The following is a 22820-nucleotide window of genomic DNA, read 5'->3' as shown; positions in this document are numbered from 1 at the left end:
ATCAGGACCTCTCCAGCCCCTGGACTGGGTACTGGATGCGAACTGTCGATTTGCACATCTGAAACATATTTCGCCCCAGATGCCGGGATTACCGCTGCAACCTGAGTTGATGGAATAGACATGTTGGCTTCGGGGCCCGGTTGAGGCAAGCAATCGCTGAGGTGTTTACGCAAATATGATTGGGAGTGTAAGTTTTATTGACAAGGAAAGATTTCCATAGGTCGCAACCACTAAATAAGTGTCACAGATGGGGTCATTTCCAAGATGCGGGGGTCAGTGCATACCTTATCTCGGAAGATAGGAACCACTAAGCCGAGTACATATCTGATGCTTTAGCCGACTAGATGTTAATATCGCTTGAACGTCGAATGTTATGAGGCCTCGTGAACGGGTATCCAAAATCAACTATGTTCAGAACCGATCCCACGGTGGTTTCATTAAGCTATTATCTTTAAACAACCGCAAGACGCTGATACCCCAAATCGTATAGCAATATAAGACAAGGACTCTGCCGGTCTCAGCAGAGCCGAAGAGAAAAAAGAAAAAATCACACCCTCCGAATGCAGCAGAACGGCGGCAAGTCGCGTAACCAAGCCGAGGTCTAAGGTATATCACAGATCAAAATCTATCGCCCGACATCAAAAGACTTTCATGCGTTTTCGGCCTGAATGGTTTGCTATAAAGGACAAATCATTAGTGAAATGTCGATAACCGCCCGGGAAGGAAGACGAACCACTAGCCAGTCCATGCCCTCATCAATACCCTTGCCATCAATGGCGGAGCAGGCGACGATGCTCCAGTTCCGATCACGAAGTTCTCCCAATTTCAAAGCTTCCGAGATCTCACCCGCGCCCTTGGCACCGGGTTGATCCTGCTTATTGGCAAACACCAGCAAAGCTGCATCACGAAGTTCCTCCTCGTTCAGCATAGTCGCCAGCTCGTCTGCCGCGGTTCCCAGCCGCTCGATATCTGTGGAGTCAATGACGAAAATAACAGCTGCTGTGTTGGCGTAGTAACACCGCCAGTATGGACGAATAGATGTTTGCCCACCGAGATCCTATAGTGCTGCCGTCAGTGTGATCCAAGGGCAAGGAATCATTGGGTAGCATACCCAGACATTGAGATTTAGATTTTTATATGTCACGGACTCGACGTTAAAGCCGATGGTAGGAATGGTAGTGACGACTTCACCGATCTAGAGACGCGAGTTGTTAGCATCTTAAGCTGGGAAGCGCGTCTACCCAGGGTGCGACGATGCATTCGGATCAGATATGATTACCTTAAGCCGGTAGAGAAGAGTAGTCTTTCCAGCGTTGTCCTAGATTAAGAGAAGTTGGTAAGCCAGTGTCGACCGTTGGCGCAATAGGTGCGCCTTTCCCCGCGATATGTAAAATGCGTACTAGACCGAGAATGAGGATGCGGATCTCCTTTTTGGCCCACACTAGGGAAATGAGACGAGATAATGAGCCTCCCATGGTGGTGTATAGTAGGTACGTAGAGGTTGGGCTGTCTTTGATCGTGATTCCAGCGAGGGCGGAGTCGGAGGTTTAAGGTTAGGGCGCGGGATAGAGGAAAATGGTCGAGTATGGAAACAGAAGTGAATGAGCTATGATTGCTTCGAGTTAAACGGAGTCAATCCGAGACAAAGAGATGTTTGGAGAAGTTGAAAGGGGAGTGATGGTGGCAACCGCATTGGACTTGTTTGAGCAATCGGCCTGTGCGTGTGGGCGGTCAATCGCGGTCAAGCTGAATGGCGCTCCTAGACTGTCCCGAACAAGCTTCCCACTCTCCGGAACCGCTAAAGACTCTTCCATTGTCTTCTCAATTCGATTTCACCTTGTATCACTCCCAATACAACCCTTGGAAACAGTTCTGAACAAGCTACCAGGACTAGCGACCACCCCGCCACCACATCTCGGAGATAGCGAGCGGGCCCGTTTGCGCACTCCCTAGATTCAACGGCGTCCACGATTCAACGTACCTGACAGCCGCAAAAGTGCCCATCATGGTGGGGAAAAAGTCAGGAAAGGCTCTTCGGGATGAAGGTGAGTGGCAATGGAGATATGATCCACTCAACGTACTAGACAAGAGACTAATGATGAATTATCAGGCCTGGAGCGGACAGACAACAACATGGATCTTTCTAGCTGGCCACAAGTCCAAGCAATTAACCAGAAGAACTACTATACGTACGTCACTAGCATACTCAATGAGTCTCAATGCTAACAATCCTATCCTATACAGCGACTACCTCAAACGAGACGACCAGTACCTGGCATTCAGATTGCAAAATGAAGAAGCGAGAACAAAGATGACCAAGTCCGCAAAGGACAGGGACCGTGCGCTTGCAATGGCAAAGACTGAACCCGCGGAGGCGGAGGCGGAAGCCGACGGTGATGCCAATATGGAAGATGCGGAGGAGGAGACCCCGGCCGAGACAGTGGGATCGAAAGTCATTGTCATTCACATCGGTAGTCAAAATTTGCGCATTGGGTTGTCGAGTGACGCATTGCCAAAGACAGTACCGATGGTGATTGCGAGGAAGTCGAAAACAAGCGAGAGCGAAGACCAGGAGGAACCCAACCCGAAACGGCAGAAGCGAGAAGATGGGACATTCGAAGAACCAGAGCAGCTGTTTGGACCAGATGTGAGTTTGATGGAGTATGCCATGAATTCTGCGACCGGTTGCTAACCATGGAATAGTGGTCCGCTCATTTTAGCAAAATGTCGGCTGAACTGAAAGTCCATATGCGCCAGAACAAGCGACGAATGTTGCCCAACTCTAAGGAAATGGTGGTCAATTTCAACCGAAGGACGGTCCCGGAGACCATCTCCGAGCACAATGATCCTATGCGCATTGAGTGGACGGAGCTCTCAAATCCCCCGCCGGAGTACATTGTTGGACAGCCTGCACTGAGGGTTCCAGACACATCAAATCCTCGCTACAAACTCTACTGGCCATTCCAACATGGATGCTGCAACGAAAAGGACTATACCAGCAAGCGGATGTTGTTCCTTGATATCGCGTTGATTCTTGAAGATGCCATCAAGACTCAACTTGGCTTGACTAGCAAGAAGGATTGGCCCCAGTATTCCTGCGTCTTCGTTATTCCTGATCTCTACGAAAAGTCCTACGTCACCCAGGTCCTGGAGATGCTGATGCGGGAGTTCGCATTTGCCCGGGTGTGTTTCGTCCAAGAGAGTCTCGCTGCAACCTTTGGTGCTGGATTTACCTCAGCATGCGTGGTTGATATTGGAGCACAAAAAACATCCATTTGCTGCGTGGAAGAAGGCATGTGCGTGGAGAACTCTCGAGTAAACTTGAAGATGGGTGGTCGCGACGTCACCGAAACCTTCATCAGAATGATGCTTCATGACCATTTCCCTTACGCCGATATTGATCTATGGCGGAGATATGACTTTTTGCTTGCAGAAGAGCTCAAAAGGACCATGTGTACTATGAATGAAGCTAGTGTCTCCCCACAGGTCTTCGACTTCCACCTCCGGGCAGCCGGGCAAGACACCCAGAAGCACACTTTTAAAGCTTTTGACGAGGTTCATCTTGCACCGATGGGTTTCTTTGAGCCAACTATTTTCGATAACTCCCAGAAGCTTGTTGGCCGACACAGATTGATCAGCCGGTCTGTTGACATCTATGATGGCCAATCTAACGACCCTGTCTCTGCAGCTCAATCTGAAATCCTGACAGCCCTTGCTCCTCAGCGTCCCAAGGCTAATGGGGAGTCCACCCCCGTGGATGTCCAAGCAACCCCTAGCAAGCCTACAAACCCCAGTGCATTGAGTCGAGTACAAGAGCAAGAAGCTACACCCCACTCTTCCGCTCCAGGCTCACCGGCTCCAGAGACAACTGGTGCACAGGCTGGTGCCAGTACAGCCGTTACAACAGCCCAGACATCTCGTCCCACTATTGAATACCACGATGACGTGTTGCCTGTGTACGCTTTGGACAATGCGATTTTAACATCAATTGCTCACGCCGCTCGTTCAGATGACAAGAAAATGCGAGACTTCATTGGTGGAATCATGGTCATAGGTGGTGGTACTTTGACCAGTGGTTTCAATTTGTTCTTGGAAGAACGGCTTCAAAGCTTGCGCCCGGGATATGCGAAAGAAATCATGATTGGTGTTCCGCCAAGAGATTTAGATCCCCAGGTTGTTGTGTGGAAGGGTGCGAGTATCTTCGGCAAACTGAATGCTACCAACGATAGTTGGATTGGCCAGCTGGAGTATGACCGCCTGGGTCATCGGTTGATGGCTTATAAATGCATGTGGGCGTATTAAAGGAGTGCTAGTTGTGAATGCGGGGAATTATGCGGGATTATGCGGCGTTGGGGAAAGAATAATTTCACAGTATTGTTTATTCAAACTCCAGTATTGAACAACTTCTCTTCTAATTTTATTATATTCATCTGTGCAAGTCCTGGTAGTAGTTTACTAATGGTGTAGTTGTACATATGTGGAGAGTTAAAGGTTTGTTGTGTTTGCTTAGTGGGGCGGGTTATGTTGACGCATCGGCTTATCAATTTTCCGCTCCCCATTTGCTCCGGATTATTATTATCCCTTTACAATTGTCCAGTTTTTCCGAGTCCCACTGTACCACAACAAGTAGGCGGTCTCTGAGGGCACTATGCCCATCATCAGTGAGTCGACTCTTCAAGCTTCAATAATTTGATAATTGGGAGCTTTGGGCTAAAGGAATTGAATCAAACAGCCGGTGCCCGTGACTGCTCACCCCTACCCCCGACTCCCGAGAGAATCCGTCAACCCGCCGCCACTGAACCTCAACCTGTTCCTGAACTTTCGGCTTCTACTATTCACGACAACGAAGGTTTGTGACCAGCCCATCGATCCGTATAGACTCGCAATTCATAATAATTGGTTTATAGGCGAAGTTGATTTTGAAGACCGCAGTCTTAGCCCTTTGAGTCCCATCCGCCCAGCTGATTACTCCGACAACGAGTCTGATCTTCCCTCTCCTGCTGAAAACGCCGTACAACGCGACAGCCCTTTGAGTCCCGTGTACTCGTCTAATTCGTCCAATTTCTCCTGCGCGCCGTCAAGCTTTGTTGATTCGAGCTCTGAAAGACCTGAAACGGAAAGCCCCGATACTGAACTGTCCAGAGACGGGTCCACCATTGGCACTGTTTCGGACACTGATACTGATTCGGACCTCACCACTAACTGGTCCGATTCTGAAGCATCAAGCACTGAATCCAAGGACAGCCCAGACACCAGCATCGGCAACTCTCAAGACTCTACCCCAAACGAGGAAACCCCCTCATCCTCACCTACACCCTCGCGCTCGTCCTCACTCTCACCTACTCCGCCCTCCCCTCCACACACCCGTGCTCAAACCCGCTCTCAAAGCCGCACCCAAGCCGGCAATTAAAAAAAGATGTCTTCCAAGCCAAAGGCAGAACAGCCCTCGGGGAGCTTTCATCAGGATTACATTGCGTCCTTGCGATACCGCAATGATCTTCCTCCTCCGGATATGCCCCCGAAGTTCCTTGAGATCCCGCATGAAGGTCTGAGCCGCTTCCTTACCCCAGGTTTCGCATCCAACCTTGCACGTCGTGAAGAACCAAACATCGACGTTGATGCCGAGGGTGGCATGCCTATTGATTTGGTCGGTCTTCCAGGCCTGCACCTTGGAGATGAAAGTGGTCAGTGAACTCATTCCATTTGTTTCTTACAAGCGAGCGACTAACACCCCAAAAGCGATTATGGCACCAGAGAACCCGCAGCCGATTGACCCTGCTGATCTGCCTTTGTTAATGTCTCTTGACCAAATTCGCAACCCTGCGCCTAAGAATACCAACGTTAGCTTCCTTCGTCGGACCCAACACATCTCTGTTGAGCGTACTGCTCCCTCGGCATCCGGTACGACCGCAGCCAGCACTCACCCGCGACCCATCAAGAAGACCAAAGTTTCGGTTGATGATCCCAAGCATGTTAAGAAGTTTGTTCAAAAGGGCTTCGATATCGCTTATCCTGAGAGCAAGCACACCGGCGAGGATACCGAGAGCCGAATTCGGGGCCTTCCTCCCACAAAAGCTGAGCTCGATGCTTGGGCTAACCCGGTCCACCCTGATAATGCAAAGCTCAAGCCTGTTGGTTACTTTCCTGTTCTGCCCGATCTCGAAGGTTTCACAGATCCTGGCGGCTTGGTTCAATTCAAGTTTGACAAGGCACCCTTCACGGCTGTTGGTGGCAAGCGGGACAAGCGCATGGATGTAGCTCTACTGCATCCCTCGGCCCCAGAGGACCGTATCTGTGAGGAGCATGCACAAAAGGTTGCTTTGCACAAGGCCAACCCGGATGTTTACCCCGACCCTGGTCCAATTCCCTGGGACTATGATCTCTTCCTGTCCGAGAAATCGGTGTCGGTCAAAAATATCCGTATTAGCATGGATCTCAAGGATCCCAATCGCGACAACGAGGAGCTTTATGCTCACGAGGGTGCTGATGGCAACAAGTTTCACCGCTACGACCGTGTTCGCACTTATGCGACAAGTGCTCAAACCTTGAATACCGAGCAGAAACAGAGAGATCTTGCCCTCACTCTCTTCAAACCAAATGAAGGCGAGACCAAGCAGCAAGCCGCTTACTATTATCCCATCTTGGGTAAGACCCGCCTTAAGCCTGAGCGTGCCCGTACCATTGCCCAGGCTGGTTTGGCTCCCTCTGCCTCGCAGGCGAAGGAGGAGCAAGTGGACCAGATGCAGGTCGCTGTCCGCGACCCTGATGTATCGGAGGTCTACAAGCGGTCTCTGCATCGGGCAACCATCGACCCGGAGTTCGCGAAGACCCTGGGTCCTCCTCCTGTTGGGCAGGGTGAAGCCGAGCTGGCCGATGATGGCGGGGATGCGGAGATGAGTGATCAATAATGTGATCAACATTAGCTCTAGAATAGCGCGCCCGCAATACGATTCCCCCTTTGTTTTCTTCTCTCATTTCCTCTTTACTAGTAGTATCTTTGTATTACAATTCTTATACTGGCCCATGTGCAAGAGACTGAGCACTGAGCACCTTATATTGTAGGCAACTAATAAACTCTGGGTCAATCAAATGATTCTGATATCTCCTATGACTAGACTGTGCTTGAATCTAAAGAGTAAATCCTTTCAGTTTCTCCCCATCCTCTCCTCTTTCATTACAAAATACCTCCAGTTTACTCTTTGTCTTTTCTTTCCTTGACTTCCGCTATTGCTATTTTATCGAAAGCTTCTTATAACATTTGGGTTATAGGCAATGCCGATTCCGATCTTTACCAAAGAAATGAAAACATAAGCCGATCAACAACCCGCAAATCTGACCCTCGCGACTTAGACTGAACACAATCGGTGTTATTCCTCTTGACAAAGGATCCCAAGCCAAGAGCTACGTCGATCAAGATAGAAAATGAACACTTGCGATTATTGGAAAATTGCCGCATTGAGACTCAACCTGTATGACATCGGATATGACGAAGGGACCAATGCTTGTGAGTTCCCCTCAAGAACATGTTCTCAACTGCTCTTTCGCATACTGATAGAATCAAAGCTTTCTTGTCCACCCTCCAGGTCATCCACGCTAGCAAGAAGCAGCGGTGAAATGCATCCATACACCATTTCACCCGGTATAATACCACCAGTGCTTCCCCCATCATTCACGAGCGGCTCATGAAAATCCAGTGTAAAGATCCCGAAACACTGCCATCGCCATTAGAAACCCCCGATCAGCCCTCGATGGACACAAGAAGGCTCAATGGCCTTCAACCAGCCGTGTATCGACCGGTTTGGAATTGGGAGCTTGGACGCCCAAGAGAAATCCCCGAAGACATTTCCGAGCTGCCTCCAATATCTCAAGGTAGATCGTTAGAAAACTGGCAGGGATGGACTTGAATCCAGTCCAATCAGTAAGCAATCAGAGATTGGCAGATCAGAAGTGTTCTATTCCCTGTCCATAGAATCAGGCCAGTATTTACGAAGAGAAAAATTTAGGTCTCTAAACAAAGGGCACCTTCTAACAAGCCAGATGTGAAGAGGCGTGATTAAATGAACGTCTTCAGCAGAGATAGAGGCGGGAAAGTATAGCCCATAGCACACTACAATGTCATCCTCTGCTTTCCTTCTATCACCAGATTGATTTTTAGAATTGTTACAACAACACTGCAAAATACTAAGACTCTTTTGTAAGATGATAGTTCTGTAGATATTTGGAATGTTGCTTCAAGTCTTTCCCAAAGAGGAATGTAGGGCTGAGCTCACCGCCTTCCAACTACAGAACCCGATTTCGCCCTATGATGATAACTTCGATCTGCAAGGCGTTGCAGAACCTCGGATCAAGCAATTGCAGTAAGTAGCCCCCAATTTCAAGCTCATTTGTCATTGTCATTTCTGTGTGGGATTAAGGGATATAGCTCTATGAGTCAAGTTCCGTGGGTCAAATCAATTGTCCCATATTTCCCAGCCACATCTAACTACCCGATCAAGGAATGAAGCTCACCAGCTGTACAGGTCCAATTCGGCGGTCTTAAGCCGAGGAAGGCCAATTAAACGCACCCCCGTCCTAAATCTCCGATGACATCTGCTTCCGCCACAATGGCCTGGAGGGCTGGTCTCCGCGCTCGTTCGCTCCCTGTGGCCCGATGGTCGCAACGCCCTTCGGCATTGCTACCGAAGCGCGCCGAGCGCTTCCCTGGCGCTGCGCGATATGCTTCGGACTCGACTCCTACTGCAGCTGCTGAGCCTGTGAAGGAGGCTGCCAAGGAATTGCCTAAGCGCGCGGCTCGTGGATCTCGGAAGGGAATCTATGGCACATCGTTCGCTCTGGCGCTTCTTGTGGGCTACATCTATGGGACTGATACCCGAGCTAGCATTCACCGGTATGCTATGGTGCCTTTGATCCGGTGGTTGTATCCCGATGCGGAGGAGGCGCACCACTTCGGTGTGGAGATGTTGAAGTCGCTCTACGAATACGGAATGCACCCCCGGGAACGTGGTAACCCCGATCGCGACGGTGCTTTGGCTACTGAGGTTGGTACTCTGCTTTGTACTCAAGCTGTGCCGCTACAGTGACTAATGGAGCTTTTTTTCAGGTCTTCGGTTACACCCTCTCCAACCCCATCGGTATCTCCGCCGGTCTGGACAAGCACGCTGATATCCCCGATGCTCTGCTCGACCTCGGTCCTGCTATTGTCGAGGTCGGTGGCACCACCCCGCTTCCTCAGGACGGAAACCCGAAGCCTCGAGTCTTCCGCCTGCCCTCGCAGCATGGCATGATCAACCGATACGGCCTCAACTCCAAGGGCGCCGACCACATGGCCGCTGTCCTGAAGAAGCGCGTTCGTGACTTTGCGTACGTCGCTGGCTTCGGAGATCACGAGGAATCCGAACAGCGTGTCTTGAACGGAGAGGCCAACGTGCCTCCCGGCAGTCTCGTCCCGGGCAAGCTGCTCGCTGTGCAGGTGGCCAAGAACAAGCTCACCCCGGATGGCGATATCGATGCCATTGCGCGCGACTATGTCTACTGCGTGGACCGATTGGCCCCGTACGCTGATATTCTCGTCGTGAACGTGTCCAGCCCCAACACTCCCGGTCTCCGTGATCTGCAGGCCGCTGCACCCCTCACGGCCATCTTGACCGCTGTTGTAGGCTCTGCCAAGAGCATTAGCCGCAAGACCAAGCCATTTGTCATGGTCAAGGTCAGCCCCGATGAGGACTCTGATGAGCAGATCGCCGGCATCTGTGAGGCTGTCTGGAACTCCGGTGTCGACGGTGTGATCGTCGGCAACACCACTAACCGTCGGCCCGATGCTCTGCCCAAGGGCTTTACTCTCCCTGAGAAGGAGCAGCAGACTCTGAAGGAGACAGGTGGTTACTCTGGCCCGCAGCTCTTTGACCGCTCTGTTCCTCTAGTCGCTCGCTACCGCGCCTTGCTTGACCAGGGCCCTCCGTCTTCCACTGAGCAGGATGGCGTGCCTGCTGAGCAGCCACGCAAGGTGATCTTCGCTTCTGGCGGTATTACCAATGGCCAGCAGGCACGTGCGGCCCTCGATGCCGGTGCCTCTGTTGCGATGATGTACACTGGTATCACATATGGCGGTATCGGCACGGTGACCCGGGTGAAGCAGGAGATGCGCGAGCTGCAGAAGAAATGAAGCGGTGTAGGAGTAGAAAAAGCTAGATGATTTTACGTTGTACATAGCATAGGAAGGATTGCATCCATTGATTTCATTTTATTGATCACAGCTCTTCGATTGCGTGCGAATTGATTTTTCGCCTGTAGAGCTCTTTCGTCCGAGAGGCTTCGACTCTAGTACACATCCTGCCTACTTAGGCAATGCCGTATAAGACAATGGGAAACTGAAATGCCACAATTCCACATAGTCCACAGTTGCGCCAAAGCCGGACATTGAAAGAGGGGCTCAAAGCTCGGGTTACTGCATCAGTTTTGGAGTCCACTTAAAAGTGGACTAAAAGACAATTAGACCCCACGTTCCTGTCCCGCCATTGCTGACAAGACAGAGTCAACGCAAATGCAAAATAAAGGAGTACCTACTAATACGTACCAGCTCATGGAGTTCCGAACCAATGCTGATCTAGAAAACCTATAAAGTAAGTCATGGATTTCTTGAAGCCGGAGATCCCCTCAGACGTGGGGTTCCCCGTAGCCCCATAAAGGCTCCTCTAGTGGAGTCGAGGGTTTGCGGGATCCCCCAGAAAGGCTTTCCCGAGAAAGTCGGGGTTTCTCCTACTCGTTAGCCATAAAGTGGAGATGCTGCTTTTGCTGGTTGGAACCTTTTTTTGTCCATTGTTTTCATCTGACCATGTGGAATCTGGTCTGTATAACAGTGACAGTATAGTGTAAGATGCGAAACGACAATACCACCCCGCTGAATTGCAATGGAGATGCGAATTGCAAGGCAATTATAATCCTCAAATTCTGTTCTGTTCATATATTCGTAGTCGTAGATCTGATCGAATCGAATCGATTATGGCGCAACACCTAGACTCTCCTCCACTTCACGGACAACCTTCCGCACACCCTCGATTTCATGTGCGAATCGCCCAAGAAACATTCCATCAACGGCCTTACCGAGTCCACCCGCACCCCAAAGCCCAGGGCCAGCACTACCACCATACAAAACCCTCGCAGGCCGTGACCCGATCACGCCCCTGATTCCCTCCACGACGGCCCCAACATGGTCCACCCCAGCTGGCTTCGGCTTCCCAATCGCCCAGACAGGCTCATAAGCAAAGATCACCGGTGCATCGACCGGAATAGCAGCGAGGACGGCACGGATAAGAACCGCACACTCACTCACAGCCTGTCCGACCGCCTCTGATGCAACAGCGCCAGGAGCCGTAATCTCTCCAACGCAGACGAGGGGAACCATACCCTGCGTACAGGTGGCTGCAGCCTTCCGCGCAGTCTGCTCATCCGTCTCGCCGAAGAGCGCGCGGCGCTCTGCGTGGCCAAGTTCGACGATTGAGCAGCCCAAAGCGCGGATGGAGGCGGGGGAGACTTCGCCTGTGAACGCGCCGGATTGTTCCCACATGCAGTCCTGAGCGCCGAGGAGGAACGGAGAGGATCCTGGAGTTATGGAGCCGGATGCTAGGAGCTGGGATTCGTATTCCTTTAGGATCTCGGCGCAGGGCCAGATGGTTAGGAAATCGGGGATTAGAGCTAGGAGGAGCTTGTTGCTATTTGCGGGGTTGACGATTTCGTTGGCAGGGTCTAGGAGGTTGCGCATGTAATCGAGAGTGCGAGATGGGGTAAAGTACATTTTGAGTGAAATAAGGAGGAGTTTCTCTGGGAGGACGGGGTAGGTTTGTGCCATGATTGTCGTTCCTATAGCGCAAGTCGCTATGATCAGTGTCGAGATTGAGGGGATATGTGAAGGTGTAGAAAGTTGTCTCTAGTACTTCGTAGGCGTCAGCCCAATTCCGCCCGCGCATTAGTGGCCGACGTGGCTGCACTAGGTTCAAGGATGTTCCCGACTTACGACGGGATTGAGCAAGCTGCGAGGTGATGTCACGGCGATTTGGGAGTAAAACTAGTAGGTCAGAGCGCAGGTCTAGACTTGATAGGTAGGATAAGTTGGATGCCAGGATTTATTGAGGGGGACGGGATGTTGTGAGGACAAAACCTGTTGGTTGGATCTACGGAGTATACGTTGTACTATTGCCGCTTTAAGAAGATAGAAAAGCGGCACGATGTAAGCACTAAAGCGGAAATGACGGACTCAGTGTTACGGTATCTAATTATAATGATACATACAACATCTGGTCCGAACTCAAGTGCATTAATTCCGGAGTACACACGACCGATTGAACAGAATCCGGAGTAAATTGTAAACGGATCTCAACCAACGGGATAACCGGGGAAGTGGGGAAGTCTATCGGTCTAGGCTTATCAAGGATTCTACGTCGAAAGTCTCTTAGTTCATGTGCGAGAGATCCTGTAAACGATAGTAGATAGACGCATTTATCGCATGTTGATGATATCGTAATATAGAGATCTATTGTAGAGATCTATTTTAGAGATCTACTGTAGAGATCTGGTGTTGAGATCTGTTGTAGAAATCTATCTGTAAAGTTTGTTAGGAACCAAGATGATGTAACAGGTTTTTGTGTCACTTATTCTTGCTTTCGGACTCAGGGGAAATAATCAAAATCTCGGGATATTGACCTCATATCTTATGACTCTTACCCGTTTTGCATTGACCCCTCGTTACTACATGTACATGCCCCTGTAAAAGCCTCGCACGGCCGTTCTAATGCGGAAACCCAAATAGAGATCAACCCGTTGTTCAACCTTGTCTGCAATGGCACAAGCCACTGGCGCCGTTGACATCGATGGCTTATACTTCCCTTGACTAGTGTTCAGATCTAGATTGTCAAAGTTATAGTTATGGGATGTTTGCGGGATTTGGTAAATACGGGGTAAAGTCAGTGTACGGAACTGTATGGGGTGAAACCTCGTTCCGGCGTTGACATGGTCGATCCCGCTTTTGACCAGTCACAGTGCGGCAGATATTTTCATGACGCTATGGCGGGGCAATCCAATCTTTCTTATCCAGCAAGTTGCCAGGTCCCAAGCTGATTTCAGGAGTGGGGACTTACTCGTCCCGATGCATCTCACATGTGAGGACTGGTTCCATCAACCCGTACTCCACCTGGGGTATTGGTTGCACGGATGGATGCAAAGGTATAAAGAGAGCCAGAGAGACCTCAGATAATGGAATCATTTCTTCTTCAGACAAACTCAATCTACAATACCTTATACTTCAAAGATTCTTAGCTTCCTCTATCTATCTCACCATGTCTGCTCAGCCCCTCCGCATTGTTATGGCCTGTGACGAGGCCGGTGTCCCTTACAAGGATGCAATCAAGGCTGTCCTGGAGAAGAACGCCGGTGTTGCCTCCATCATCGACGTCGGTGTCAACAGCTCCGACGATAAGACTGCCTACCCCCATCCCGCTGTCGAAGGTGCCAAGCTCATCAAGGAGGGCAAGGCTGACCGCGGTCTCTTCATCTGCGGTACCGGTCTCGGTGTCGCAATCGCTGCCAACAAGGTTCCCGGAATTCGCGCCGTCACTGCCCACGATCCCTTCTCCGTTGAGCGCTCCATCCTGAGCAACGACGCCCAGGTCCTCTGTATGGGCCAGCGTGTCATTGGCGTGGAGCTGGCCAAGAAGCTCGCTGTGGACTGGCTGCAGTACCGCTTTGATCCCAAGAGTGCCTCCGCTGCCAAGGTCCAGGCTATCTCGGACTACGAGACCCAATTCGCTGGACAGGCTTAAATGCATGCCGAAAGGGGCTCTTTTCTCTTCTTGCGACCTGAGACTATGTGCCCCTATGTCTTTGTCGCTTTCCTCTTTCTGGCAGGGCAACGCGCTTTTGCTGGATATCAAGTTACCGCAACTTGATTCGATTTCGATTTCTCCTGTCGATATACTCAGCGCATCATGATACCACGAACCGAATGTCGAGTCCTGCTGTATAGGTTTTGAATTAGATGATAGAAGAACTCTATACTCCTTACCATAATGGAAAACCTGCAGTCTTGATCTTATCAGTCCAGTAATCTTTCATCAATATTCCATACTGCCAAAGATCCATGGAACTATGAGAATGGCGATGTGGATCTGCTGACTCATCTGTTCTGCGGGGATCGATGCACTTCTACAACGGGCAACTGTGACTCTCCAACTCTTCGCATTTAGATCAGAACAGTTGAAAATACCCATGTAGGGATCCGTATCTGCTTTTACCTCTGTACTACATTCCACTGCATTTTCATGCCCCACTAAGAACCTCAACCCCTGATCTATTGATCTCACTACTACTGTACACAAGGTGGGCCGCCCCACCTGGGGGAACGGATTGATCAGCGACTCCGAAAGCACTTTCTTCTGGCCACTGTCCTGAGAAGGCAACACAGCACACACCACAGCACCCACCATGGCCCAAGCACTGAAGACCAAGGGTAACGAGCTCTTCAAACAGGGTGATTTCAGCGGTGCCGAGGATCTATACTCCCAAGCGTAAGAACTTACCAGACGCGCCGGACCCGCGATGACTCTATTCAACCCCATCCGAGCGCAAATACTGGCAGCATAACTAACTCTGGGTATGAATAGTATTCTTAAAGATCCGCACGATCCTACCTTCTTCACCAACCGTGCCATTACACGCATCAAGCTCGCCAAATGGGCAGGCGTCGAACATGATGCTCGCGCCGCGATCGATATCTACGGCCTCAAGAACATTGCTACTCTCAAAAGCTCATACTACCTTTCCCAGGCGCTCCTCGGTCTCCAACGACCACAGGAAGCATACGATGTTGCTGTGGATGCGTACCAGCTTAGTCTTACGGAGAAGAACGTTCAAACGGAGAACCTGTCGCGGGCTGTGTTACGGGCAAAGCAGCAGATCTGGGCTGCTAAGGAGACGTCGCGATTGCGGGAGATGAACGAGACGCTGAAGAATGTCGAGGAGCTTATTGAGAAGAATTTGGAGCGCTCAATTGCTGAATCCAAAGCGCAACTTGATGCGGGAGAGATTGGGGATATTGGCTTCGGAGAGGATTGCAAGGCACTGCGGGAGGATGCGGAGAAGATGATTCAGGATGTGCGGGAGGCATTCCGTGTTGCTTCAAAGGGAGAGGTGCAAGAACGGGTAAGTTTATTGTTTCCTTTGTATGCCTGACCACGCTAACCGTAATAGGTTGTACCTGACTATCTTGTTGATGGGATCACGTTTGAGATCATGCATGATCCTGTTATTACACCATCTGGCACCAGCTTTGATCGTATTGGCATTGTGAAGTATGTGGAGAAAGCTGGCGTTGATCCACTTACTAGAGCTCCTATGACTGTCCATGACCTGCGCAACAACTATGCTCTCAAGGCGGCTTCGGAAGAGTTCTTGACTAAGAACGGTTGGGCAGTGGACTGGTGAAGCCCTTTGATTGTTGTATATAGCATATTCTCTAGATGCGTAGCGAGTGACTGTTTTCACAAGCATCAGCATTACCTTGCATGGGCAGGCGTCTTTTATTTCAGCCGCATTGATATATTATACACTTGAATCTCTGAAGGGTAGTGTGAAGATCCGGATTTCAATGGGCCGCTTCAATGTATGGGACTGTTCTGCCCGTCATCTGCCGCCTGCCGCCTGCCGCATGCCGCCCAGTACGCTCGCGGCTATAAAAGCCGAGGTCTCACGTGATTTTTCCTTCTCCAACCATCTTCCCCACTTGCCTAAAACACGTGACCACAACGCCCGGACCAAACCCTCAAATTCTTAAGTCCGATTATGTCCGACCCACTTGCTAAGGCTGATCTACCTCTCCTGCTGGCTCCCATTTCGCCGGCCCTGAGCGCCTTGTTCGATGTTCTCTCCGATGCGCAAATTACCCCTCGCTTCAACAAGGAATTGCAGGATGCGTCTGACAAGATAAACCCCGTCCACCTTCGATTTGCCCTCGATGCTATCTACGCGCAACCTCCACTTGCGTCGCTTACCAATCCTGACCAGATCAAGGCACTGAAGGAAGCGTACACCTGGTCCAGCCACATCTTGAAGATTCTGCCCGTTCAGTATGATTTCATCGGTTGCAATAGCGATTTGCTCGAGACGACTAGTTGGGTTGCGGAAGATCGGCATGTGGAGCCACTTAGCAGTCTCAACACTGACTTCAGGGTATGCTTTGGTCTGATCTTTTGTTTTGATCCCATAACTGATAATACGCAATATAGGATAGCCACCGCTACTACATGTGGCGCTGGTGTTCGCTTGCCAACAGTCCCCACCGCGCCCAGGCCGACTATCTCACCTTGATCGGAATGATGATCCTCAGCGACGGGCTGCTTGAATAAGTGTCGCGCGGCCTTCATTTTCATTGTATCTTTAATTTAATAGTATTTTTTAATGATTTTCACTTTCATGCTCACTTTCACTTTCTCTCTTCTTCTATTCATCGTCACTATGGCGAAAGTCGAATTTCGGTAATAATATCATGGTCATTACATAAAAACCAAGATGAGATGCCATAACAGAGGATTGAAACCATGCCGCAAGTCGCCCCGTGCGTACTCTCAAGTCCCGAGAACAGAAGTTTAGTAACAAAGGCTAAACGGCCCCTAATACTTGATCCCATCAGTTAGTCAGGTTCCCACACCCTGTTCCATCATTCATCCAATCCATCCCTGTTTCGGCTTGATGTCTGGGTTCGTCTTTCCATATGGGCTCGTGAGATAAATTAATTTGTTACATGAGGACCTTATAAACTAGCAATAATACTGTGGCATTTACAGAGAGATTCCCAGAATGAACTACTGTCTAGTGGTCAGTTACCTAGACAGAGAAAAAATAATATTCAAGATCCAGGCGTATGCTGCAAGAGCATACTCACTCCATCTTTTCTCATCTTGAAGTCTTTTAAGTCACCTGGCAACCTGAGAAAAAGTATAAATACTTCTTTTTTGCTTTTCAACTTCTTCTTTTTCACACACCTCCAGTTTCACTCTGGTCCTGGCACAACCTTTCGGTTTTGTGGTTGTTTCGGTGTTTAGGATCTTTCCGTCTTTAGGATCTTTCTGTTTCTAGATTCTTTCTATTTTCAGAATCTTTCCATTTTCGCGTTGTCCCACTTTCAAGATGTTTCACTTTTACACAAGAAACTCTGTCCACCTTCAATTTGTCCTCGAAGCTATCTAGGCGCAGCCTCCACCCGTGTCGCACACCGATTCTGACCAGATCAAGGCGTTGAAGGCCACATACATCTGTCCAACCACGTCCTCCAACTCGCTTTCATTTAAAGGTGGTTGGTAACACAACCCAGCGCATGACTGCTTTTCCATACGCCAGCACAAAGACCCTCGAATCTGCAAAGTTGCGAAAACTCATTACTGGCAGCTTATCCCATGTTTGAGGCAACCATGCCTTGACAGAGTGCCAAAGGCATCGACTGATGATGAAGCTTCTCTGCCGTTGAAACGAAAGCAACTCAAAATACCGCCTTCGATACCAACGCTGATCCTGACAACTCACGATCTATGGCATAGAAGATGATTGGAACGAAAACTTCGCCAACGCTAGAATTTCTGGAAAAACAAGGAATTCAAGAAGCTCGATTTTTCAAGTGCACAATATGCTCGGACCACTGGTTGGGTTGCAGAAGATCGGCATTTGGAGCCACTTTGCAGTCTCAACACTGACAGAAAGGTATGCTTTGGTTTGAACTTTTGTTTTGATCCCATACTGATAACATGAAATATAGGAATGCCACCGGTACTATATGTGGCGCTGATGCTCCCTTGCCAAAAGTGCTCCCCATGCTCACACTGATCATCTTACCGTGATCGGCCTATTGATCCATGGTGGCGGGCTTGTGGAGTAACCGTCGCGCGGTTATGGGTGTTGGATAATTTTTATTTTTATAACATTTCATCTCTCATACTTTATTTTTTTGAGTTTTTTTTCTTCCTCTCTTACTCTCATGTTTTGACCAATTATATCCTACCCATTAGGCCTTATTTCCCATCCTCCTGTTATCCCTTCCTCTCTTCTAGTCATCTCTTAATCTCTAATTTTACATCAATCCGGGCAATATGTTTTTCACACTCGACCCAGTCTCCAGCTCAGTCTCCCACTGAATTTCTGATCAAATCTCTTATATTTAGTCTCATACACACAATAAATCCCGATCCTGGAACTTGAGCTTCAACTATTCAATGGAAGCAACTAAATGCGGATGTACAACATGATTATAAAGTATGATTATATGCACTTGAAGTCTCTGTAACAATTATAATAATACTTCATTCGCTACAACAGTCTCTTGGAGTAGTCAATTGTGGGCTGAAACAAATAAAATGCCCGTGAGCGGAAGTTTATCAAACATACAAACAATTCAAGTCCTTGATTATAACCCCAGGCCTAAGTCCGGTATGTAAAGCGGAGCTGTCGCAGACCACGGCTCATCTGATGCACGATATGGAGTAAGTGGAAGATCGTATGGCATCCGCAGTCCAACCACAGTATCAGCTTTTTGAGCCAGGTTAGTCGGATCGGGTTGGTCCTGCTTGAAACAAGGTACCATCAACACATCTGGGCTCTCGGACTGCGCAGATCCTTGCGAAGCAGAATCGCCGTATAGTGCAGGCCAAACAACAACGCCAACCTCGAAGCTGGATATTCTCACTTCGCCACTTGCGTTTGGGGCCGCACCCCACGCTTGCGTGGATAGGTTCGCTGATGTCACCATAGCCCAATCAATGGAGGTCATCGTCTCATTGGAGAATCGGATGTATGTTTTGATGTGAGGTGCAGCGCGGCCACGACCCGCCTCACGTTTGGGTGTGTCCTGAGATAGGTCAATGACCTTTGAGTCGCCGGCCCATTGGCATAAATGCGGGCGTAAATATTGTACTTGTTTCTGCTGGGGTGCGCTTTGAGTCTTCATATGAATTGAGCCACCGGATGCATAGCCATCCAGAGAATGATAGACTTCCTCTGGTGTTGGCCATATGATTGAGTACTTTGGTGGGGGATCGGTGGACGTTGGTGCAAGAGATTTGAAGAATTCCTTGATCCATTTGTCTGTTTGGCCGAGAGAAGCTATCGAGGAGACCTGGTCAAGTTAGATTTTTCCTTGATTATTGAAGACAAGGAGGAGTACCTGTATAACAATATGACACGTCTGATTCTTCTTTTTGATATTCCTCACGGGCACATGGGTCATGAGATCTTTCAGAGCTGGCCAACCCCATAATGTTGCCTTTCCGGAATCCAGGCCACTCAGATGTTGTTTTGAGGGCACACTTGCAACAAGAGCAGCACGTACTGCGCCAAAGTCATACCGACTTAGCTGCTGAACTAGCGAACCAGTTTTCTTGGGGCCGTATGCCCTCAGATATGTGAGCAGGTCTCTTTTGAACCGTGAGCCGGTGCCTGGAGGTGTATTCCCCGGCGATGAGGGTAGAGTCCCTGGGCTCAGCAGAGGCAGCAATGGCGAGCGCCAAACCGCCTGGGTCATATTTGTCCAGTCTTGTGGAATCATGTTGGCTGTGTGGATAACCACCCTAGGTTGGGGGATCAGCAGTGAGGTCAAAGACCAGTCTAGGGAAAAGCAGACTTACTGTGCTAGATCATCATGTCGGATGAGAATCATCAATTTGGAGTGATGTGTACCGAAACGTTCTGGCATATAGGCTGTAATAGCCTCGATATTCGGATATCGAGTGCATGCTTCATCAATATGGATCTTATTCATGGATTCCCGCTCCCAGGACCCATGAACAATTTTGACTTTGACAAGGCTTCTGACATCCTGGTCAAATTTGGACATCAAGAAATCGACATCAAAGCAGTAGTTGAATTGCCAACACTCCTTGATCATCGGATTTCCAAGAATGTCGCGTAGTTTGACTGTGTCCTCATTGAGGCCTCCTCGGTCTGTGAGACCTTGGATATGGGTGAGTTCAAATGGAGACGAAATTAGACGAGAGAGATTGACATTGCTCTGATTTGCAGGGAATCCATTATTCTGGTCGCCAGGAAGCTCTGGACACGCTGAAATCGTTGGCAATGGCTCCCCAGAGCGTGTTCTAGCTGGCGGTGAGATGGACCTTTGCAGGGATGCCAGTGGTGTGGACACGCTGCTTTCCGGACTTTTATCTCCTCTGGACTGATCTAGAGAGATCTTTGCCCGCTTTGAGGGGCGTTCCATCAGGGGTGAGCTTAAATGTATGGCTTGGGTTGTAAGAAACCGAGATGAGGCGAAAAAGGGTTTAGGATCGGTCGTTAAATGTGGGGCCTGACCGAAGACAGAAAGTGTGCAAGAACGAGATATTCGCTGGAACATTCGGTTTGGTTGACATGGAAGATTTCAAAGAGAGTTCGGTTCGACGGGGGTTATACATATCTTACAAGTACCGCCTACGGACATCGATTGGAACTCCGGTCCAACCTAGAAATCTTATTCACCGCACTTATGTACTCCAGATTTATTGCAGAACAGCATAGCAACTTTTATAATAACTTTGAAATTAAAAATTTTCGGTAGTATATAATTACAATATTCTAATATTGTACAGCCATTCCATTACAGAAATAGCGTGGTCAGCCATGAGGCTTCACCACATGAACCGCTGGATCTTGCCTGGCTCCTGGGGCCACTCAAAGCCCTTGTACAGGAATAAATATCCTGTCACAGCATTGATGATTAGGAACCAAACAGTCTCAACAAACTTAGGAGCATTGGTAGCCAGATCAGCGATCTCTCTCTCCTTTTCGGTCTCAGGACGCTGCTTCCGGAATGCCGCAAGGCTAGGCATTGCTGGAAGATGCAGGCGCCACATGACCCAGGGGATGATAAAGTATCGGGGCTCCACGAGGGGAGCTGTCACAAGGGACAGAGTGGTCGCTGCGAGCCACACAAGAACGAAGCTGACCCGCGGAGCTCCCGGCTGTTCCTTGCGACGCTTGATAAGTCCCTCTTGAACTTTGGCATATGCCTCAGGTGACATAGGCTCGGGTTGCTTCGATTTGGATTTGGATTTGGATTTCGGCTTCGGCTGCTGATCCTTCTTAGCTGCGGCCTTCTCGTTGGCTCGACGAGTTTTTCTGTTTCCTTGGGCTTGCTCATTGGCAGAGGCAGGTGCCGCAGGCACAGGCTCAGGAGTTGGAGCTTGAGCTGGGGGAATCCGCAGCAGTCGAGGCGGTGCCGGGACAATTGAGAAGCCAAAGGCGGAGATAACAGCCCATCCACAGAGGAAGTAAACCAAAACGGCAGCATATTTCACAGCGGGGTGAACGCCTAGTAAAAGACGGAACACATAGAAGACGTAGTGTCGGTTATCGGCCAAGGTAAATGGGTGCACGATGGTATTGAAATGGACGATGGCGAGCATGATCGGAAGGACAAAGAAGACAGCGACGAGCTTTGGAAGTCGCCTCTGCTTCTCCGGGAAGCCGTAGTTGATGTACTTGGGCAAGAAGGTTTTGGGAAGAATGACGTTGGCCACGGGAATGATAAGCAGTGGCCAAGAGAAAAAGGCGAAGTAGGGCCAGATGTAGAGCATCTGAGCCAAGTGGATGCCTGCTGTGTGAAATTCCTTATGACCTAAGGCAATTGTTAGCTTGGACTTTCCTTTTTGATAAGTCGGACTTGATGACCCACCAAGAACCACGCCGTCGTTCCAAAATACAAATGCGCCAAAAGCTCCAAGAATCATCATGTAGGGCATAATCGAAGCCACGGTAGAGAGCGGGTTATTGAGGCCGGTAGTGGCTAGGGAGATGGCAGTTTTGAAATAATCTAAATGCCGATTAGTACAATCAATAGATAATAAACACTAATACATACCTTCCAAGGAAGCCTCGGAGACAAGAGGATCATAAATTTCATTCTGCAGGCCACCCTTCACGATATCTGACAATCCAGATGATTTGCATGCTTCGGAGGACTTTCGAATCTTGCGAACAACCTGCAGTCCTCCCAAAAAGACCGCAACCCAAAAGATGTTCGTCTGCCGGCAAGCAAGCGCAGCCAGCCCAAAGACAAGGAAGCTCAGGGTGGAAAAGAAAGCCGTAAGGCCCGTTCCTGCAGACCTCTTCAAATCCCAATTGTACGCCTCGATGACAACCAAGAGAGCAAGGATATCGGTATAGTAAAGACCGGAGAAAAAGAACAGCGGCGGGAACAAGCAAATATTCAAGACGGAATGGCTAAGCCACGCGCCTAGAGTCCGGTTGTTCTTCACATTGTGCACGGCATCCGAAAGCACCTGGAGTCGCCAGGGTAGAAAAATGCCGGTAGTGGCGACATTGGTCGTGCGGAGAGCTTCGGTGGTGAGTTTCGTCGGAGACCCGCGGAGAGTGAGCAATGCGGCGCATAGCAGATACGACCACAGGTACAAGCCGGGTGGAGTAGTGATTTTGGGATCCCAATGTGTCCACTGGTGTGCCCAGTAAGCTTGTGCCTGGGGGACGTGGAAGACCTCGTCTAGGTATGGTTCGGGGACTTCGGCTTGAACTTTGGTCCTCCAGAGAGCGATGAACACCAGCGCGAATGGAATGGAGTAACGCGCGGCGCGGCTCAGATTAGACTCGAGAGCGGAACTCATCTTGTCCCAAAGCTTGAAGCTTAGAGAACAGACAGTAAGCTCGAATCGCTGAAGTTCGGTGGGATTGAAGGAAAAGAGCTACGTAAACGAGAAAGCTACCTCCTCCATGCAAACACACCAAACACTTAAATCGAGACGCGATTCGGTCCCGCAACAAGAACATGCATTGACGGCGTG

The 22820-nt window shown here is 49.6% G+C and overlaps 10 protein-coding genes across 10 annotated transcripts; 6 read left to right on the top strand and 4 right to left on the bottom strand.

The window, feature by feature from the left end:
- Positions 1–649: 649 nt before the first annotated feature.
- Positions 650–1475, bottom strand: N7520_005901 (ADP-ribosylation factor family protein; the record flags this gene model as incomplete). Its single annotated transcript, XM_057139835.1, has 5 exons — positions 650–676; positions 734–1057; positions 1112–1195; positions 1280–1318; positions 1401–1475. 5 exons carry the CDS (start codon positions 1473–1475, stop codon positions 650–652), a joined length of 549 nt encoding a protein of 182 aa, XP_056993841.1.
- Positions 1476–2005: 530 nt separating this feature from the next.
- N7520_005900 (putative chromatin remodeling complex subunit (Arp8)) lies at positions 2006–5410 on the top strand (the record flags this gene model as incomplete). The annotated part of the gene is made up of 6 exons (XM_057139834.1): positions 2006–2045; positions 2111–2189; positions 2245–2647; positions 2704–4261; positions 4733–4849; positions 4908–5410. The coding sequence occupies 6 exons, from the start codon at positions 2006–2008 to the stop codon at positions 5408–5410; spliced, it is 2700 nt and encodes an 899-aa protein (XP_056993840.1).
- A 102-nt stretch (positions 5411–5512) lies between these two features.
- Positions 5513–6908, top strand: N7520_005899 (uncharacterized protein; the record flags this gene model as incomplete). The annotated part of the gene is made up of 2 exons (XM_057139833.1): positions 5513–5684; positions 5740–6908. The coding sequence occupies 2 exons, from the start codon at positions 5513–5515 to the stop codon at positions 6906–6908; spliced, it is 1341 nt and encodes a 446-aa protein (XP_056993839.1).
- Positions 6909–8582: 1674 nt separating this feature from the next.
- Positions 8583–10162, top strand: N7520_005898 (dihydroorotate dehydrogenase 2; the record flags this gene model as incomplete). Its single annotated transcript, XM_057139832.1, has 2 exons — positions 8583–9038; positions 9101–10162. The coding sequence occupies 2 exons, from the start codon at positions 8583–8585 to the stop codon at positions 10160–10162; spliced, it is 1518 nt and encodes a 505-aa protein (XP_056993838.1).
- An 834-nt stretch (positions 10163–10996) lies between these two features.
- Positions 10997–11845, bottom strand: N7520_005897 (triose-phosphate isomerase; the record flags this gene model as incomplete). Its single annotated transcript, XM_057139831.1, has 1 exon — positions 10997–11845. The coding sequence occupies one exon, from the start codon at positions 11843–11845 to the stop codon at positions 10997–10999; it is 849 nt and encodes a 282-aa protein (XP_056993837.1).
- A 1483-nt stretch (positions 11846–13328) lies between these two features.
- N7520_005896 (RpiB/LacA/LacB family sugar-phosphate isomerase) lies at positions 13329–13811 on the top strand (the record flags this gene model as incomplete). Its single annotated transcript, XM_057139830.1, has 1 exon — positions 13329–13811. One exon carries the CDS (start codon positions 13329–13331, stop codon positions 13809–13811), a length of 483 nt encoding a protein of 160 aa, XP_056993836.1.
- Positions 13812–14472: 661 nt separating this feature from the next.
- On the top strand, positions 14473–15471 carry N7520_005895 (putative U-box domain protein; the record flags this gene model as incomplete). Its single annotated transcript, XM_057139829.1, has 3 exons — positions 14473–14555; positions 14652–15189; positions 15238–15471. The coding sequence occupies 3 exons, from the start codon at positions 14473–14475 to the stop codon at positions 15469–15471; spliced, it is 855 nt and encodes a 284-aa protein (XP_056993835.1).
- A 357-nt stretch (positions 15472–15828) lies between these two features.
- On the top strand, positions 15829–16391 carry N7520_005894 (uncharacterized protein; the record flags this gene model as incomplete). Its single annotated transcript, XM_057139828.1, has 2 exons — positions 15829–16215; positions 16272–16391. The coding sequence occupies 2 exons, from the start codon at positions 15829–15831 to the stop codon at positions 16389–16391; spliced, it is 507 nt and encodes a 168-aa protein (XP_056993834.1).
- A 2048-nt stretch (positions 16392–18439) lies between these two features.
- On the bottom strand, positions 18440–20245 carry N7520_005893 (tyrosyl-DNA phosphodiesterase 1; the record flags this gene model as incomplete). Its single annotated transcript, XM_057139827.1, has 3 exons — positions 18440–19147; positions 19196–19598; positions 19656–20245. 3 exons carry the CDS (start codon positions 20243–20245, stop codon positions 18440–18442), a joined length of 1701 nt encoding a protein of 566 aa, XP_056993833.1.
- A 406-nt stretch (positions 20246–20651) lies between these two features.
- On the bottom strand, positions 20652–22643 carry alg10 (dolichyl-P-Glc:Glc(2)Man(9)GlcNAc(2)-PP-dolichol alpha-1,2- glucosyltransferase; the record flags this gene model as incomplete). Its single annotated transcript, XM_057139826.1, has 3 exons — positions 20652–21640; positions 21698–21835; positions 21884–22643. 3 exons carry the CDS (start codon positions 22641–22643, stop codon positions 20652–20654), a joined length of 1887 nt encoding a protein of 628 aa, XP_056993832.1.
- Positions 22644–22820: the final 177 nt, after the last annotated feature.

Source organism: Penicillium odoratum (assembly GCF_028828045.1).
Source record: "Penicillium odoratum strain IBT 22623 chromosome Unknown utg000005l_segment0_segment0, whole genome shotgun sequence".
NCBI lineage: Eukaryota > Fungi > Ascomycota > Eurotiomycetes > Eurotiales > Aspergillaceae > Penicillium > Penicillium odoratum.
This window is presented reverse-complemented; position numbering and strand designations above follow the sequence as displayed.